The sequence below is a fragment of the Rhinopithecus roxellana genome, chromosome 11 (assembly GCF_007565055.1).
Source record: "Rhinopithecus roxellana isolate Shanxi Qingling chromosome 11, ASM756505v1, whole genome shotgun sequence".
Lineage (NCBI taxonomy): Eukaryota > Metazoa > Chordata > Mammalia > Primates > Cercopithecidae > Rhinopithecus > Rhinopithecus roxellana.
Genome location: NC_044559.1, coordinates 2,134,459 through 2,151,400, shown reverse-complemented (window position 1 = coordinate 2,151,400; position 16,942 = coordinate 2,134,459). Strand labels below are relative to the sequence as shown.

At 38.3% G+C, this 16,942-nt stretch overlaps 2 protein-coding genes and 1 non-coding gene across 3 annotated transcripts in view; 2 read left to right on the top strand and 1 right to left on the bottom strand.

Moving 5' to 3' along the window:
• Window positions 1-74, bottom strand: part of PARG (poly(ADP-ribose) glycohydrolase) — a 135,251-nt gene extending 135,177 nt beyond the window's left edge. The window contains exon 1 of the mRNA XM_010370345.2: window positions 15-74. The gene's annotated coding sequence lies outside the window, so the exon portion shown is untranslated. The remainder of the gene's footprint in view (window positions 1-14) is intronic.
• Window positions 1-16,942, top strand: part of LOC104667786 (mitochondrial import inner membrane translocase subunit Tim23) — a 30,966-nt gene that overhangs the window by 289 nt on the left and 13,735 nt on the right. The window contains exons 2-6 of the mRNA XM_010370343.1: window positions 2,728-2,786; window positions 9,775-9,868; window positions 10,102-10,186; window positions 12,544-12,602; window positions 15,864-15,974. Coding sequence (XP_010368645.1) covers window positions 2,728-2,786; window positions 9,775-9,868; window positions 10,102-10,186; window positions 12,544-12,602; window positions 15,864-15,974 — 408 coding nt within the window. The remainder of the gene's footprint in view (window positions 1-2,727; window positions 2,787-9,774; window positions 9,869-10,101; window positions 10,187-12,543; window positions 12,603-15,863; window positions 15,975-16,942) is intronic.
• On the top strand, window positions 11,833-12,033 carry LOC115900574. Its single transcript, XR_004060247.1, has one exon. It is a non-coding gene; the product is annotated as a small nucleolar RNA SNORA74 (small nucleolar RNA).

The following is a 16,942-nucleotide window of genomic DNA, read 5'->3' as shown; positions in this document are numbered from 1 at the left end:
AGTATGGGGCCTACCTTGCGATTATTTCTGTTTGGTTCTTGCGTCTTCACTAAAGTTGCGCGTCCCATGTTTTATGTTTTTTTGTTGTTTTTTTTTCCTTTCTGGCATTTACAAGCTTCAGCACCAGTGGTGGGGTTAGTGTGTCTGCATGGCTGCTCTTTCAAGATCGAAAGGCCTTAAAAAGGGCCACGGATCTCCCAGGGAAGCTGTCCGTGACTGACCTGGACTCGCGAGATCATGCATGTTTTCTTAGGTTTATATCCAAGCCTCGTGTCTTTTGTGTGTGGTGGGCGGTGTGATTGGCCCTTGATTAAGAGTAGAGCCCAGCTTTGGGAGTAAATGTATTCCAAATAGTAAGCCGTAGTTAACGTTTTAGTACACAGCGACGTATTCTGAACCCCCAAGTAGCCGTCAGGGCAGAACATTCAGTAGTATTGCATATAAGTGAGAAATAAATATGACTTGGGACAGGCTGGGAAACTATCTTTAGGAGCTAGGAAGTAAGCTGAACTTTAAAGGTGATATATAGACATGAAGAAAGAGGCCAGGTAAGAATTATAGGAAAGGAAATAAGCAGCAACATAAAGGATACAGAGGCATAAATACCTTGCCTTTGCCTCTCCTCAGTCTTGCGAATATGTATTCCAGAACTTTGGTACTTTGTAACGGTGGTTATTCAACTGGATAAATAGAACTTGGACCTAAAGATAGGCAGTTGGTCGTGGATAAAGCCTTTACGAAAGTACTTTCTTTTTAGAGAATCCTTGTAATATTTTTCTAGGTGTTTTATACTAAAAGACAACAACAGCAAAATATGTTCAGACTGACTAGCGCAAAAAAATATAAAAGAAAAGACCTTTCATATCCCTGGTGTCACCTTTGTCATAAAACGGAATCTACAATACAAGGTGTTTTGTTCTGTTGGTTTTTTTTTGTTTTTAGAGTCAGAACCTCGTTCTGTCACCCATGTTGGGGTGCTGTGGCATGATTATAGTTCACTGAAGCCTCGCACTCCTGAGCTCAAACAATCCTCCCCTTTAAGCCTCCTAAGTAGCTGGGACTCTAGGCACGTGCCACCACGCCTGGCTAATTTTTTTTTTTTTTTTTTTTTTGACTTATGGAGATGGGATCTCCCTGTGTTACCCAGGCTGGTCTCAAACTCTTGAGCTCAAGCCATTCTCCTGTCTCAGCCTCCCAAAGTGCTGGGTTCCTAGGCCTGAGCTACCACTCTACCTGTTTAGAACACAGTTTCATATTAATCTTAATATCTCTGAGTTTCAGAGCACAAATGGCATATGCTTCCTTAATGTGACAATATTGTTACCTTAATTTGATTAAGATTTGAAGGTAAATTGAGGGACCAGGGAATGAACACCATTTACTGAACTTTTACAGTGTGCTAGCTAGTTTTCTGGGGGCAGGACTATAGTGGTTTTTTTGTGTTGTTTTGTTTTGTTTTGAGAAGACTCTTGCACTCACAGAGCTTACATAATACTGAGGTAAACCAACAAACATAAATTAAAACATTACAGTTAGCGGTAAGTGCTGTAAAAGGGAATAAAGCAGAGTCATGAGATTGTGATGGAAGCAGGATGCCATTTTAGAACGGGTTAGGGAAAACATCTTAGGGGAGTTGACATTTGAGCTGTGACCCAAATACAGTACAAATGCTTGGGAGGCAAGTATCCAGGAAATTAGCTAGTGCAAATGTCCTGAAACAAAACAAATTTGGTATGTTTAAGGAACAACTCTTAGACCACTCTGTCTTCGTAGTTACAAGGGAGTTGGATCAGTTGAAGATTGTGAAATCAGAGAGGTAGGGAATGACAGCTAATGTAGGGTTTTGTAGGTTATGGTAAGGAGTTTGGATTTTCTTAAGAAAAATCACTGTAGTTGCTATGTAGACAGTGAGTTGAAGGGGCAAGAGAAAGCAAGGAGTTAGGTAGGAAGTTGTTGCTGTGAGATACGATGGTTGGACTAGGATGGTAGCAATAGAGATAAGTAACACAATTCAAAATAGGTGTTGAAAATAGAATAAACAGGACTTAAAATTGATGAAAAGATCAGAGGCATAGGTGATGCATATATTTGTGAATTAACTGCTGAGATACAGAAGAATCCAAAGATTGATAGGTTTTACTGTTTTCAATGTTAGTGAATTCAGGTCTGGCCCTCTGAAAGTTTGTGTTTTCTTTTGCACAGACCCACATACCTGTGGTAATGACCCCAGGATTCTCAACCTTGCCACAGTAAATCAATCGTTAATAGTAACACGTGAAGGAACTGCCTTGAAATACTTACATACAACATGTACACAGTCAGAAAACCCAACCCAACCACTGTTTTTCCCGTGGAATTGATTAGTCTTTTCTCAGTCTTATTCTGCAATTTACATAGTCACCAAGCATTCTTGTACTAAATTGAAAGAAATTTACTTTATAAATGGCTTAGGCTACACTTCCTGTAAGTTCAGTAATCTGATCTATGACACTGCGAATATCTTACTGGTGTAAAAGCCTGAGCCACCAGTGGAAAATCTGGTTTGGGATTGAGGGTCTGAGGATATCCTGAGTCAGCCCCCAAACTGACAGGGAGGATAAAATGGGAAAAAATTTTCGCCTTCAGTGAGCCTATAAAAATTGCAAACACATGTAACAATCAGGAGCTGGATTAACTGAATTAACTTAAAGAATGTTGTTGCAATGTGACATTTTGTTTTCTCTCTAGTAACTGGTATGAACCCTCTGTCTCCTTATTTAAATGTGGATCCGCGATACCTCGTGCAGGTAAGATTAAGATTTTACTAGTTTGGTGCATTATTTTACCATTAAAAAAAAAAACGCCAAGTGCTATGCTGACTTGAACTGTGACATACACTTCTGGAGGCAGTAAGTTTCTGGTCTCCATTCACCCTTTTTTCCTCACAAACACTAGGAGCTTGGCCTGCACCTCTCTGAAATCAGTTAACTACCTTCAAAGGCTTATTTTTTTTAAAACTAGAACGGAATTAATTTTTGAAAGCACCCCAATAAAAGTATTGGGGTGCCTAATTACAAAGTGTGTGGGGTTTTGTTGTTGTTGTTGTTTGTTCGTTTGTTTTGAGATGGAGTTTTGCTTTTGTCCTCCAGGCTAGAGTGCAGTAGCGCGATCTCTGCTCACTGCAACCTCAGCCTCCCGAATTCAGGCCATCGTCCTGCCTCAGCCTCCGGAGTAGCTGGGACTACCACAACACCTGGATAATTTTTGTATTTTCAATAGGGACGGGGTTTCACCATGTTGGCCGGGCTCCCAAAGTACTGGGATTACAGACAAAGTGTGTTTTAAAGCTCAGTTTACAATATCAGGGTTCTTTTGACTAAGCATCAAAAGTTTCAAAGAGTATCTTTTTGAATCCAAGATATATTAGGAAATATATCTTGGATATATTAGGAAAGCAAGGTTGATTTAACACCTGAAAATTAATGTATTGTGCCATATCAATTTATAATAAAGCAATCAAGGAAAGAATATAGACCATGTGCTTATCTCAGTAGATTCACAAAAATCATTTGACAACATCCAACACCCCCATTTATGATTATAAAAACAAACTAGGCTGGGCACAGTGATTCACACCTGTAATCCCAGCACTTTGGGAAGTGAGGCGGGTGGAACACTGAGGCCAGGAGTTTGAGACCAGCCTGGCCAACATAGTGAAACCCTGTTTCTACTAAAAATACAAAAATTAGCCAGGCGTGGTGGTGCCTACCTATAATCCCAGCTGCTTGAGAGACTGAGGCACGAGAATCGCTTGAACCCTGGAGATAAAACTTGCAGTTTATCTGAGCTGAGATCGCGCCACTACACTCCAGCCTGGGCAACAGAGTGAGACCCTATCTCTAAATTAATTAATAAAACTAGACACAGAAGGGGCTTCAGCCTGATAAATGGCATCTAGAGAATATCCAAAGCTAACATAATTTAATAGTGAAAGACTGAATACCTTCTCCCTAAGATCAAGAACAAAGTAAGTATGTTTACTCTCATTTATATTCAGCATTGTCCGACCAGGGCAATTAGTCAAGAGCATGAAATGGCATTCAAGTTGAAAAAGATGTTAAACTATCTGTTTACCAATGACATGATCTTATCTATAGAAAATCAAAAGGGAAATCACAAAAATCTATTAAAACTAATGATCGAGTTCAGCAAGTTGCAGAATACAAGTTCAGTATACATAAATATATTTCTAGACAGTCGCAGTGAACACTACAAAAGTGAAATTACAAAAAACAGTTCATTACCAATAACATTAAAAAGCGAATACTTAGAAATAAATGGACCAGGTGCAAAACATATTCTGAAAACTATAAAACATTATTGAAATTAAGTGGAAAGACACATGCTATGATCCTGAAAATTTTAATATTAACATGACAGTACTCACCAAATTAACCAACAGATTTAGTGCAGTGCCTGTCAAAATCCCAGCTGGCTTTTTTTACAGAAATTGACAAGCTTTTATCCTAAAATTCATACAGAAATTCAGGGTACATTGAATGACCAATGACCTTGAGAAAATAAATTGGAGGACTTGAACTTGTCAATTTCAAAACTTTCTACAGAACCACATCATGATAGTAACATAAGAATAAATCCATAGATTAATGAAATACAGAGTCCGGAAGAAAGACCTTGCTTTTCAACAAGGATGCCAAGAGAAGTCAGGGGAGATGTTAGGACAACTGGAATCCATATGCATAAGAATGAAGTTGAACCCTAACCCTGCACCATATACAAAATGTTACCACCAAATGAATTAAAGACTTAAATGTAAACTAAAGCTGTCAAACTCTTAGAAGAAATCATAGGCACAAGTAGTTGTGACTTTGGATTAGACAGTGATTTTTTGGATGTGACACCAAAAGCACAAGTGATAAAAAGAATGTTGATAGATTGTATTTAATCAAAATTTTAAAATTTTGTGATTCAGACAATACCAACAAGAATGGAGGCCAGGTGCAGTGGCTCACACCTATAATGCCAGCACTTTGGGAGGCCGAGGCGGGTGGGTCACCTGAGGTCAGGAGTTCGAGACCAGCCTGGCCAACATGGTGAAACCCTGTCTCTACTAAAAAATACAAAAATTAACCAGGCGCAGTGCTGGGCACCTGTAATCCCAGCTACTTGGGAGGCTGAGGCAGGAGAATTACTTGAACCTGGGAGGCAGAGGTTGCGATGAGCCAAGATCACGCCACCACACTTTAGCCTGGGCAAAAGAATAAGACTCTGCCTCAAAAAAAAAAAAGAATGGAAAAAGGCCTGGTGCAGTGGCTCATGCCTATAATCCCAACACTTTTGAGAGGCTGCGGCGGGAGGATCACTTGAGCCCAGGAGTTTGAGACCTGCCTGGGCAACATATGAAGATCCCATCCTCTGCAAAAAAATCACAAAAATTAGCGGGGTGTGGGGGTGTGCACCTGTAGTCCCAGCTACTAGGGAGGCTAAGGTGGGAGGATCACTTGAGTCCAGCAGGTCAAGTCTCAGTGAGAGTAATCAAGCCACTTAACTCCAGCCTTGGTGACAGATGGAGACCTTGTCTCAAAAGGAAAAAAAAAAATTGGGAAAAGACAATCCACAGATTGAGAGAAAATATTTGCATATTATGTATCTGATAAGGAATTTATATCTAGAATATTTAATTTTTTTAACTCTTAAAACATTAGTAAAAAATAATTGCAAAATGGGCAAAGGATTTGAGTAGACGTTTATGAAGATACAGAGATGTCTAATAGTGACATGAAAGCTGATCAGTAACATTAATTAGAGAAATAAAACCACAATGAGATACCTCTTTACACCCATGGGGGTCAGTATAATCAAAAAGAAAATAATACATGTTGTTGAGGATGTAGAGAAATTGGATTTCTGTACATTGCTGGTGGAAACGTAAAATGGTAGAGCTGCTTTTGGAAACAGTCTGGCAGTTTCTTAAAGTGTTAAAAATAGAGTTACCTTATGACTGGCAGTTTCACTTACGTATACTCCATACTCAAGAGAATTGAAAACCTCTGTGCACTTAAGTTGTGAATGAGTGTTCCTAGTAGCATTATTCATAATCAAAAAATGGAAACAAACCAAATGTTTATCCACTGATGAATGGATAAAAAATGGTGGCATATCCATACAATGTAATATTATTTGGCAATAAAAAAATTATTAAATTATGCTGCATTATAAATGAACCTTTAAAACTTCCTAAATGAAAGAAGCCAGTCACAAGAGACCACATATTGTGTGGTTCCATTTATATGGAATGTCCAGAATAGGCAAATATATGGACAAGAAAGTAAGATTAGTAGCTGCCAAGGGTTGAGAGTAAATGGACAGTGACTGCTAATGGGTATGTGATTTTTTCAGGGGGTGATGAAGATGCTTTAAAATTGATTGTAGTCTTGGTTGCATGACTCTGAATATACTAAAAACCACTGAATTGTACACGCTAAGTAAGTTAATTATATGGTGCATGAGATACATATCAGTAACTCTGTTTTCTCTCTCTTTTTTTCCTAAGAGACAAAGTCTCACTCTGTCTCCCAGGCTGGAGTTGCAGCAGCAGCATCATAGCTCACTGTAACCTCAAGCATAGCTTACTATAACCTCAAACTCCTAGGCTCAAGCAGTCCTTCCACCTCATCCTCCCAGGTAGCTAGGGCTGCAGGTGAACACCACCACGCCTGGCTAATTCTTTTTGTCACATTCTTTGTAGAGATGATGTGATTGGGCTTGTTTGCTCAGACTGGTCTCTAACTCCTGGCCTCAAGTGATCCTCCTGTCTTGGCGTCCCAAAGTGCTGGAATTACAGGCGTGAGCCACCATGCCTGGCTTTTTTTTTTTTTTTTTATTTAAGAGTTATGGTTAGAACCTTTTATTTCAGAGTTGAATCACTAACAGCACCTGACAGCGGCTGCATTTCTTGTTTGTGATTTGGACCTTGCCAGTTTAAAGCTTCGTTATTTTTTAAATGTTTTTCAAATGTTATATTTTAACATTGGGTATTCATTGATTTTTTTGCTTTAAAAGTGCCCCTTTGTCAATTTACTCAAAATTTCAAAACTAGTTGCATGTATTTTGCTTTAATGTTGAATCTACACTTAGAGGTTGTACTCTAGATCTAGTTACAAATTCAGTATCATTGTGGCCCTGCATTGCTAGGTGGGGCTTATTAAGGTTAGACATAAAATAGTTAGTATCCCCCCAAAAAACTTGTGAATTCATTCTTCATCATGAACATTTATCTTCCATTGGAATTCTAGAGGGACTTCAGACTTAAAAAAGTGTTTTGTAAACCTCATCTGTTATTGGAAATAATTAAGGAAACCTTACATTTAAAGATACCTTAATAGAAATTACATTTTGTAAAACTTTTGTTTATACTTTTGAAGGTTAGAGACATCTTAAATAAAATAGTACCTTCAACTCACCATGTTGTGACTTTGGCAACAGCTTTTTTTTTTTTTCTTGTTTAATAATAGACACATGGTCTATGTTGTCCAGGCTGGTCTTGAACTCCTGGGCTCAAGCAGTCCTCCCACCTCGGCCTCCCAAAGTGCTGGGATTACAAGCATGAGCCACTGTGCCTAACTAACTTTTATCTGATGCAGTACTGTAGTTTCTCTTACTAATGCTTTTGTATCATCACTACTCTTAACATCCTCATTGAATTTTTTTTTTTAATTGTATCAAGTAATTTTTTTGTTAGCCCAGGTGAACATCTGGTACAAAAATAAGGAAAATTTAAATATTTTTGACTTCTATATTGTTAAACACACAAAATTATAAATTAAAAATGTTTTTTCTTTTTTTTCTTTTTCTCTAGCAAGTACATTGATACCCATTCTTGGATTTATCTTCTGTGTTAGCAAACTCTGGTACTTAGGGGATTTTAGTAATACTAGTGTCCTGGAGTGTCAGCAGGACAGGTTTAACAGGAGCTTTTTAGTAAGTCTTCCTTACATTCAACATACTAACATACTTTGATAACAACCTTGTTTGTGTGTTGGACGTTTGCTTGCAACCCTTGTTATATTTTTATTTTTTAGTTGCTACTAGCAGGAGAATGAGTTGGTGACATGCACTTGTGCTTGCTTGATAATGTTCATCACGGCCTTTTTTTAAAAGTTTTTTGTTTGTTTGTTTGTTTGTTTGTTTATTTATTTATTTATTTATTTATTGTTTGGAGATAGAGTCTCGCTCTGTCACCCAGGCTGGAGTGCAGTTGCGTGATCTCGGCCTCCGCCCCGACTTCAAGCAGTTCTCCTCCCTCAGCCTCCCAAGTAGCTGGGACTACAGGTGCACACTGCCACACCCAGCTAATTTTTTGTGTTTTAGTAGACGGGATTTCACCGTGTTGCCCAGGCTGACCTCATACTCCTAAGCTCCGGCAGTCCACCCACCTCGGCCTCCCAAAGTGCTGAGATTACAGGTGGGAGGCACCACTCCTGGCCAAGTTTTCTGTTCTTAATTAGTGATCTGTTTCTGGATTGAAGGATATTTTTTTTTCTTCTTCTTCTCAGGAACCATGGCCTGAGAATGAAGGATAATTAGTTACCACATTGAATCTAGCATTTCAAAAAATTCAAACAAAAAGCACAGTTTAATACTAAGTCATTAATTTAAAAGTTGAAGTATCCAAAATTTATAAAACTCTATACAATTATACTATGACATGGGATCTATTCAGTTTTTATTATTGCCCAGCAGACCGTTCTTATGTGATGAGAGTGGATGTGCTTGTTTACTTTTGCAATTTTTGGTGAGGATGTGTGCACATGTCAGAAAGAAAAAACCAAGGCAGAACCACAGTTTTCTGATCAGGAATACACTTTTTGGAATCAGCGTTCAGTGTTTGCCACAAGGATGTAGGAGAATGTTAATTGTCAGTGGTCTTTACTATGTTAAATGTAACACACTGTGTCTTTTTGCCAAGAGTGTGACCTAGCCATTGGAGGCTTATTTTAACCATCTTTACATGGAAAGCTTGCCAAAAATGAGTGTGTGTGTGTGTGTTTTTTTTAATCCAGCAAGGTGATAGAATTTTGTTTGTGTTTTCGAGTGTGTTTTTCATAAAGGTGTATTGACTCTTCAAAATTGGTAATCATATTTTGCTCTTAAGAGTGTCATTTCTCAATCTTAGTATTTTGGGTGACCTTCCAGGGGTTCATGCCACAGTTTGTATATACAATTACTAGAAAGAGGATCTGTAACTTTCTAAGAGTATCAAAGGAATATATACTCCTTAAACAGATAAGAATTCTTAAAGGGGGTCATTTGCCCTTGCATAATTGATCCAAACTGTTGTACTTTATTAGTTTTTCCTCATTTTTTTGAACATTTGGCTTTATACATGGAAAGATGCACAATAAATAGCTGCTACAGAATGAAAGTTGTTTGCTTCTTCCAGACTGCTTGTCTATTCTATTCTAATAGCTTTCAGTGTTCCTTTCTCTAGAGCTGTCCTTTCTAAACTTAACTTTTGCACAAATCTGTCAGATTGAAGTTATGAAGGAAATAGTCTTTAATGAGACTCCCTTCTGAGAACTGGGTTTCCTATATCATTTCACTTTGATTTAGGTATTACTGTTGCAGAAAGTTTTATTTTTATTTAAGTATAGGTTTGAGTTAATTTAAGGTTTACTTTCTGTGAAAAACTACTTTGAAATGTTAAAAAAGATGACTTTACAAGATTTGTATCTTGAGGAACCCTCAGCTTGGTTTTCATTATTATCCTTTTAGGATACAGATGAGTTTATTTTACCTACTGGAGCTAATAAAACCCGGGGCAGATTTGAGCTGGCCTTCTTTACGATCGGAGGATGTTGCATGACAGGTGAGTGTTGACATACTTTTTTCTCAAGTGTGCTCAGTTCAAGTAGTTGAGGGTGCTTAAAATCAAAAGCAGTTAGAATGTTGGTTTCAGGGTTTTTTTTTAATATTTACATTTGTCTTTTTCTATTAAATGAAAAAGAATCAGAAGTGTAGTTATGCAGTTTTGAGTTTCTTTATTTGTTTGTTTTTTAATGTAAAGCTCTCTTATCTGGGTGAATTGTTATGATTTACCAGGGGCTGCGTTTGGGGCAATGAATGGTCTTCGGCTAGGATTGAAGGAAACCCAGAACATGGCCTGGTCCAAACCAAGAAATGTACAGTAAGTCTCATGTAACCATCTTATGTAGTGATACTTGAATATTAAGCTCAGTTTTGTTGGTTTGATGAGTACACCCTTGAGATTACAGATGGTTAGCATAGTTATGTGCTTTTTTGTCTTTGTTTTTTAATCTTACTCAAAAGCAACTAAGGAATCAGATTACTGACTCTAAGCTTTTAAAAAGGAGTGATTTTTTGAATCAGTGTCCCTCAGTCAGCTAGTGCTACGCCAGCCTGACTTCTCAGCTACACCTGTTACATTCTCCAACCCTGTGTGACATGCTTTTCAAAATGTTGAATTGCTGATGGGAATTTTGGATTGTTTGGGGGCATGCAGATCCGTAGGAAATGGTAATGAAGACATAAGCAGCTCATGAGAGTGATGGCTCAAGCTGCCATCATTTGACTTGAACTTCTTACTGTCTTGACTTTACGTTTCCGAAATGATGAGCCAGATAAATTTTAAAGAGTTAATTCCAAAAGGATAAGACACAGTTTTCTGTTAGAACTTGAAGTTGCAGAAAAGGGAAAGTACAGCTCAAAGGATTGGAAAGTATGTTTTCACCCTACTTAAGAAGTAAACATGGCCAGTCCCTCCTGATATTCCTTAAACAATATGTTTAGTTTTGCCCATTTTTATGCTTCATATATGCTTCATGAGTATGTATTCTTCGATGGCTACTGTTTTTGTTTTAGGACGCTTTAAACTCCATCTTCCTTTCATATTGTTCAGCCAGCAGATGGCACCAGATGTGCTAAAACTAGACCATGGGAAACTGGAACGCCTGTTACGTTGCGGGGGTTTTTGAGAGACATGGCCTTGCTGTGTTGCCCAGGCTGGCTGGTGCAGTGCCACCGTCACAGCTCACTGTAGCCTTGACTTCCTGGGCTCAAGTGATCCTCCCACCTCAGCCTCCCAAGTAACTGGGACTACAGGCACGTGCCACTGTACCCAGTTAATTTTTTAATTTTTGTAGTGACGTTGTCTCACTGTGTTGCTCAGGCTGTTCTCAAACTCCTGAACACAGGTGATCCTCCTGCCTCAGCCTTCCAAAGTACTGGGATTATAGACGTGAGCCACTGCGCCTAGCCTTGTTTTTTATATTCCTGTTAACTGTGTGGATCTCTGTCCATGCTTTGCCAGCCTAGATCCTTCAGTATTTTTATTACTTGTCCCTTGCTTCAATAATATTTTTAACTTTTTGTATTATGGGGAATTTTGAATATATAAAAGTAGACAAAAGACATAGCATAGTGAACACATGGACCATAACCCATCCTCAACCATGGCCAGTTCTATCCCATCTCCTTCTCGTCTCCCATCTTATTTTGAGACAAAAACCCCAATATCATATTAAATACAAATTTGGAAGTAGATCTAGAAAAGACAACTTGCTTCCTTTCTTAAAACGAGTTATTAAAATGCTTGTTAAAAATGAAAAAATAATGGCTGAACTTAAAATACGTTAGTAAATATGTAACATAATTAGAAACAATGTACTTCTGTTTGTAAACTTTACTGATTTTTTAAAACAACCTTTCAGAAGCAATACAAATTTTTGTTTCTGTAGAATATTAATTAAATGAGTTGTTTTATAATTAAACTGAATGAGTTCCTTCACTCTTTGTTACTGTATTTCCATAATTTCCAGCAGTAGTCAGCCATTTGGACAGAACCATTCCTGGAATGGTGTTACACTGCTGGGAGAGGAATGTCTTCTCTTCATCCGGTTGCCTCCATCACTGTTCTGGTGGTGTCTGGCACTGGTGCAAGGCAGGACTGTGCTTCCTTGAGTGTGTGCTGAGCATTCACCTTGGCTGCTTGGTTCTAGTCTGGGAGCAGACACAGAATGCTTTCCCCGTGTATCCCAGTTAGACGGCTGATTCCTTCTCTTTAATTCTACTTTATATTCTGTACTTTGATATTCTTTACTTTGATTCTCTTTAACATTGTAAGCATATGTTCTCCTTCCAAAAAGAACCTTTTAGAAGCTAGCTTGTCATAGTTAACAGTGGCATCTTTTACATAGATTAGTTTCTGTAAACCTCTGTAAAATACGTTCCAGGCTGTCATTCAAAGCCTTATATATATTTAATGTGTATTCATTGTATTATACATTTAATAATAAGAGTTTTCCTCAGTTATTGCCCAAAGTCTTGAAAGTTTTAACCTAATTTTCACTTATGTAGAGTAAAAACTATCCTTATTGAAATCTGAGATATTAAGATATATTTTAGAATTTAAAAAATTTTGAGCCTTGGATCTAGACATGTTAAATAGCTATTATTACTGTTTTTAAAGGTTACTAGAGAAATAATGATTCTAAATACAGATTCTTTCTCTTTCTGCCCTGGTAGGATTTTGAATATGGTGACTAGGCAAGGGGCACTTTGGGCTAATACTCTAGGTTCTCTGGGTAAGTAGAGATCTCGTTTGATAAATTGTTAAAGAAAGAATGTACAAATATCATGAATGATTTGATCAACTGATATTGTGGTCCTAGGATATGAGACAATTATGTTTAAATCCATTCCATTGCATAATGTAGATACTACTTAGGGAAAGACCATGAACTAACTTATGAAATAATCTCAGGTGCTGATACCATTCTGAATACCATTTCTGAATTTTTAAACTCTTTTGAACACTGCACACTCTCCTTTCCAAGCACAACACCCAAACATGTTTAAATGAAATCCAGATAATTTAGGTCCAAAGTAAAGAGCTTGGTATATTAGGCAAGGTTCAAGGTCCTATAGTGATACAAGATACCTTAATCCGGCCCTCTTGCTATGTTTTCTTAATAGCCTGTTCATTAGTCTGTTTACCTGAGTAGATTCCAGGCACCTAATTGCCAGAATTGGAATAGGTTCTTTGTAGATAATGAAAACGTTTGCAGTTCTAGGCAAAAGGTAGTTTACTGGTGCTTAATTAGAGCCTAATGCTTTCATACCATATTGTTTATGAATGATTGATCACTTGGAATCAATCTCTTAGGCTTAGGTCCTGACATCCACAATTTTCATACTTTATGAACTTAGTTGGAAATCTCAATTTAAATTGTGGCAGATTAAGGAGGGGAAGACATAGAAAATTCATTGAAACCATAGAAAAAATGTTTATTATGGCAGAGTAAGGTCCTGCCTTGTCACAGAATTTGGAAGCAGTATATCTTCACACTGTAAAGCCAGTTTTTACATTTTGGATCCTAAGAGATGGCTGCATTCATATGTTTCTGATGTCTGCATTCCTCCCACCCTACTACTGAGTCACGCCCCTCTGTTTCTTTTAATTACTTGTATACCTAGTCAGCCCAGCCATCCTTGTCTGCCTAGGACTTTCAGAGAAAAGTCCAAGAAACCATGCTCCAATAACCCCCGTCCCCACGCCCCCCCGCCTGCCCCGCAGTCCTGGACAAACTAGGATGACTGGTCACCTTCTGCATACCCACTGTGGTATGATCAATAACAATGTTCTGCTCATGATCGGTTTCAGTTAAATAAGCTGAAGAGGAAGATGAGCTTTCATAGACGTGTAAAAATAACTGCGGTAGAGGAGTTGTAAGGCTGAGCACGGTGTATTGTTGCAAGGGTCAAGTGTAGCTATAATTTTGAGAAAGAACTTAAAAGTTTAACATATTCATTCCAGATAGGAATCTGTAAGAGCATAGAAGGATGGCTTGGGGGAAGATACTTTAAAATGAAATGGTGCTAGTGTTATAGTATGTGAGAATCAAACCTCACATTTTTTTAAAATCTGTTTTTTCTTATACTACAAATATGTGTGTGTGTGTCTTTAATCCAAAGTACAGAAATTATGGGTAGCATATAAATGAAAATTTTAAATATACTTCCTGAGACTTCCTAGTGGTACTTTCTAGAAATAGCTACTATTGATGTTTCTTCTGAGTTCTTCCAGCGTTTCTCTGCATAGCCAGTTAGTCGTGTACCATGTGCACATGTCCTTGCTTTACTTGTTAGTGAAAATGATTCTTCTGGTTTTTAAGTTACTGTATACCATTATATGAAAAGTCGCTCTGAATTAGTTCAGATGGTACAAATGCTCTTGATGGGCATTTTATTTGTTGCCAGGTATTTGCTATTAGAAACTGTTCTAGTGATCATTCCATGTATATCTTTGGATAAATTTATCTAAATATAATTGCCATACTGACTTTTGGGTTGAAAAAAAAAGTTTTTCCTCTGCTCTCACACTATAACAGTCAATATAGGATATTTCTGTGACCAGTTATGTGGGAATATTTCCCCACATACCGAGTAATCTCTTTTGCAGTGGACACCGGCTGAGTGTCCTCCCATTTCAGTTCTGCCTGGAGATAGCATTAGATCAGCAGGTTGAGCACTCTGTCCCACAAAAATGAGCCCCACTTTGGATACTTCTGATACTGATCGCAAGCCCCAGGTTATTTTACCTGTGCTTCTGACCAACCAGCTTTGTCAGGGTTCCCACAACCCCCTCTTTGGGTTCGATTAATTTATCAGATTGGCTCACAGAACTCAAAGGAACACACATACTTAACATTTGCCTATTTATTATAAAGATTTTTTTTTTTTTTTTTGAGAGAGAGGGTCTTGCTCTGTCACCCGGGCTAGAGTGCAGTGGAGCTCACTGCAACCTAGACTTTCTGGGCTTAAGCAAGTCTCCCATCTCAGCCTTTCAAGGAGCTGGGACTGTAGGCAACATGCACCACCATGCTAGGTAATTTTTTAAAAAAATTTTTTAGAGAAGGGGGTATCCCTATGTTGTTGCCCAGGCTGGTCTCAGACTCCTGGGCTCGTGTGATCTTCCCACCTCGGCCTCCCAAAGTGCTGGGATTACAGAAACTTTGTGAGCCACCACACCTGGCTGGATATTTTTAAAGGATACAGATAAACAGCCCAGTCAAGGAATGCATAAGGTGAGGCCTGGATGGGCCCTGAGTGCAGGAGCTTTCATTTCACTGAAGTTGGGGTGCACTAGCCTCCTGACACGTGGGTGAGTTCTTTCTCGCTTTCCTGCAAGGCCCACAAGTTCAGCTGTCTAGAAAGTCCTCTGACCCCATCCACTTGGGCCTCATATGGAAAATTGATTGAATAGGCATGACTGAAGCATGGACAACCTTGTAGAACTGTGACTGGACAAAAAGGGCATGCTCTACTACTAACAGACTGGACGCAGAAACCCAGCAAGGCCTGTCTGCCCAGATTCTCCTTGGCCTTTCTGTGCAGCATTTCTTCTTCCTGGGTATGGGGTACGATCTCTTCTGAAATGGGGATCCTATGGCCTGCAATCAGGCAAGGTAGGTCATAGAATTTCTTTATGACCAGTTCCAAGACAGAAAGGTGGGGAAAGATTAGAGTCCTTCTGTGAGGAGAAAAGGGAGCAGGTGAAAGGAAGACAGGAGAAGGTCAGAGAGATCCTCTGTTTTCTGAGGCTGCTTCTGAGGCCTGAAGTGCCCCACTAATACAAAAAAGACCCTCACCTTTGTCCCTCTGAAGCTGTTCCAAAGCTGCTTCCAGAACCAAGGACAAATACTTTAATAAGTGATTGTTTTAGTCACTTAGGAAGGGCTATGGGAGTTATGAGCTAGGAACCATGAATGAAAACCAATATATGTATATCATAATATCACACTTTATCACTATTTTGTCACTGAGCACTTCCATTTCCTCTTTAGCTTTGCTCTATAGTGCATTTGGTGTCATCATTGAGAAAACACGAGGTGCAGAAGATGACCTTAACACAGTAGCAGCTGGAACCATGACAGGCATGTTGTATAAATGTACAGGTGAGTACTGTTGAATGGAGAACTATCTCTTAATACACTTGAAGTGCGCTTTTTAAAATTCATGGTTTTCAAGGAAACTACACTCTGTTGCAGTAAAATCTAGTGTTCTAACTTTATGGTTATTTTGGTATGGTTTGGTTTTTAATTGTGGTAAAATAAACATAAGATTTACCTTAACCATTTTTTAAGCGTACAGTATGTTAGTATTATAGTCACATGATTGTATAGCCAATCACGGGAACTTTATCATCTTGCAAAACTGATGCTCTATATCTATTAAGCCTCCTCCCAATTTACCACTCTCCTTAGCTCCTGATAATGTTACACTTTCTGTCTCTGAATTGGCTGTTTTAGGCACCTCATATAAGTAGAATCATACAATATTTGTCCTTTTGTGATTGGCTTATTTTATGTAGCATAATATCCTCAAGGTTCATCCATGTTGTTGCATGTGCCAGAATTCCCTTCCTTTTTAAAGCTAAATAATATTCATTGTGTGTATGTATGCTACGTTTTGCATGTGCATTCTTTTATCAAGGGATATTTGGGTTGCTTCTACCTTTTGGCTCTTGTGAATAATGCTGCTACGAATGTGGATGTACAGATACCTCTTCAAGATCTTTTTCTTTTCTTTGGATATATACGAGAAGTGGGATTCTTGGATCATATGGTTTGTGGTGGTTTTTTGACATTAAGAAGATAAGATTCTTTTCTGTATTTTTCATTCATTTTAGTTTAGGTTTTTTAATCTTGGACAGACTAAGCAATAGAATATTCAGAATTGGTTTTGTTTTAAACAGTAGTTTGACCTGTGACATCAGCATATTAAACTATCACAAGACACCCAAGGTCAAAGCCCAGGAATGACTTCCCTGTAAGTCAGTTTAGAGCATCTTATTCCTATGATCATCTTACTCTACTGGGAGATCAACATGTTCCTGTCAAGGGTCAGATAATTCTCCTCTGTG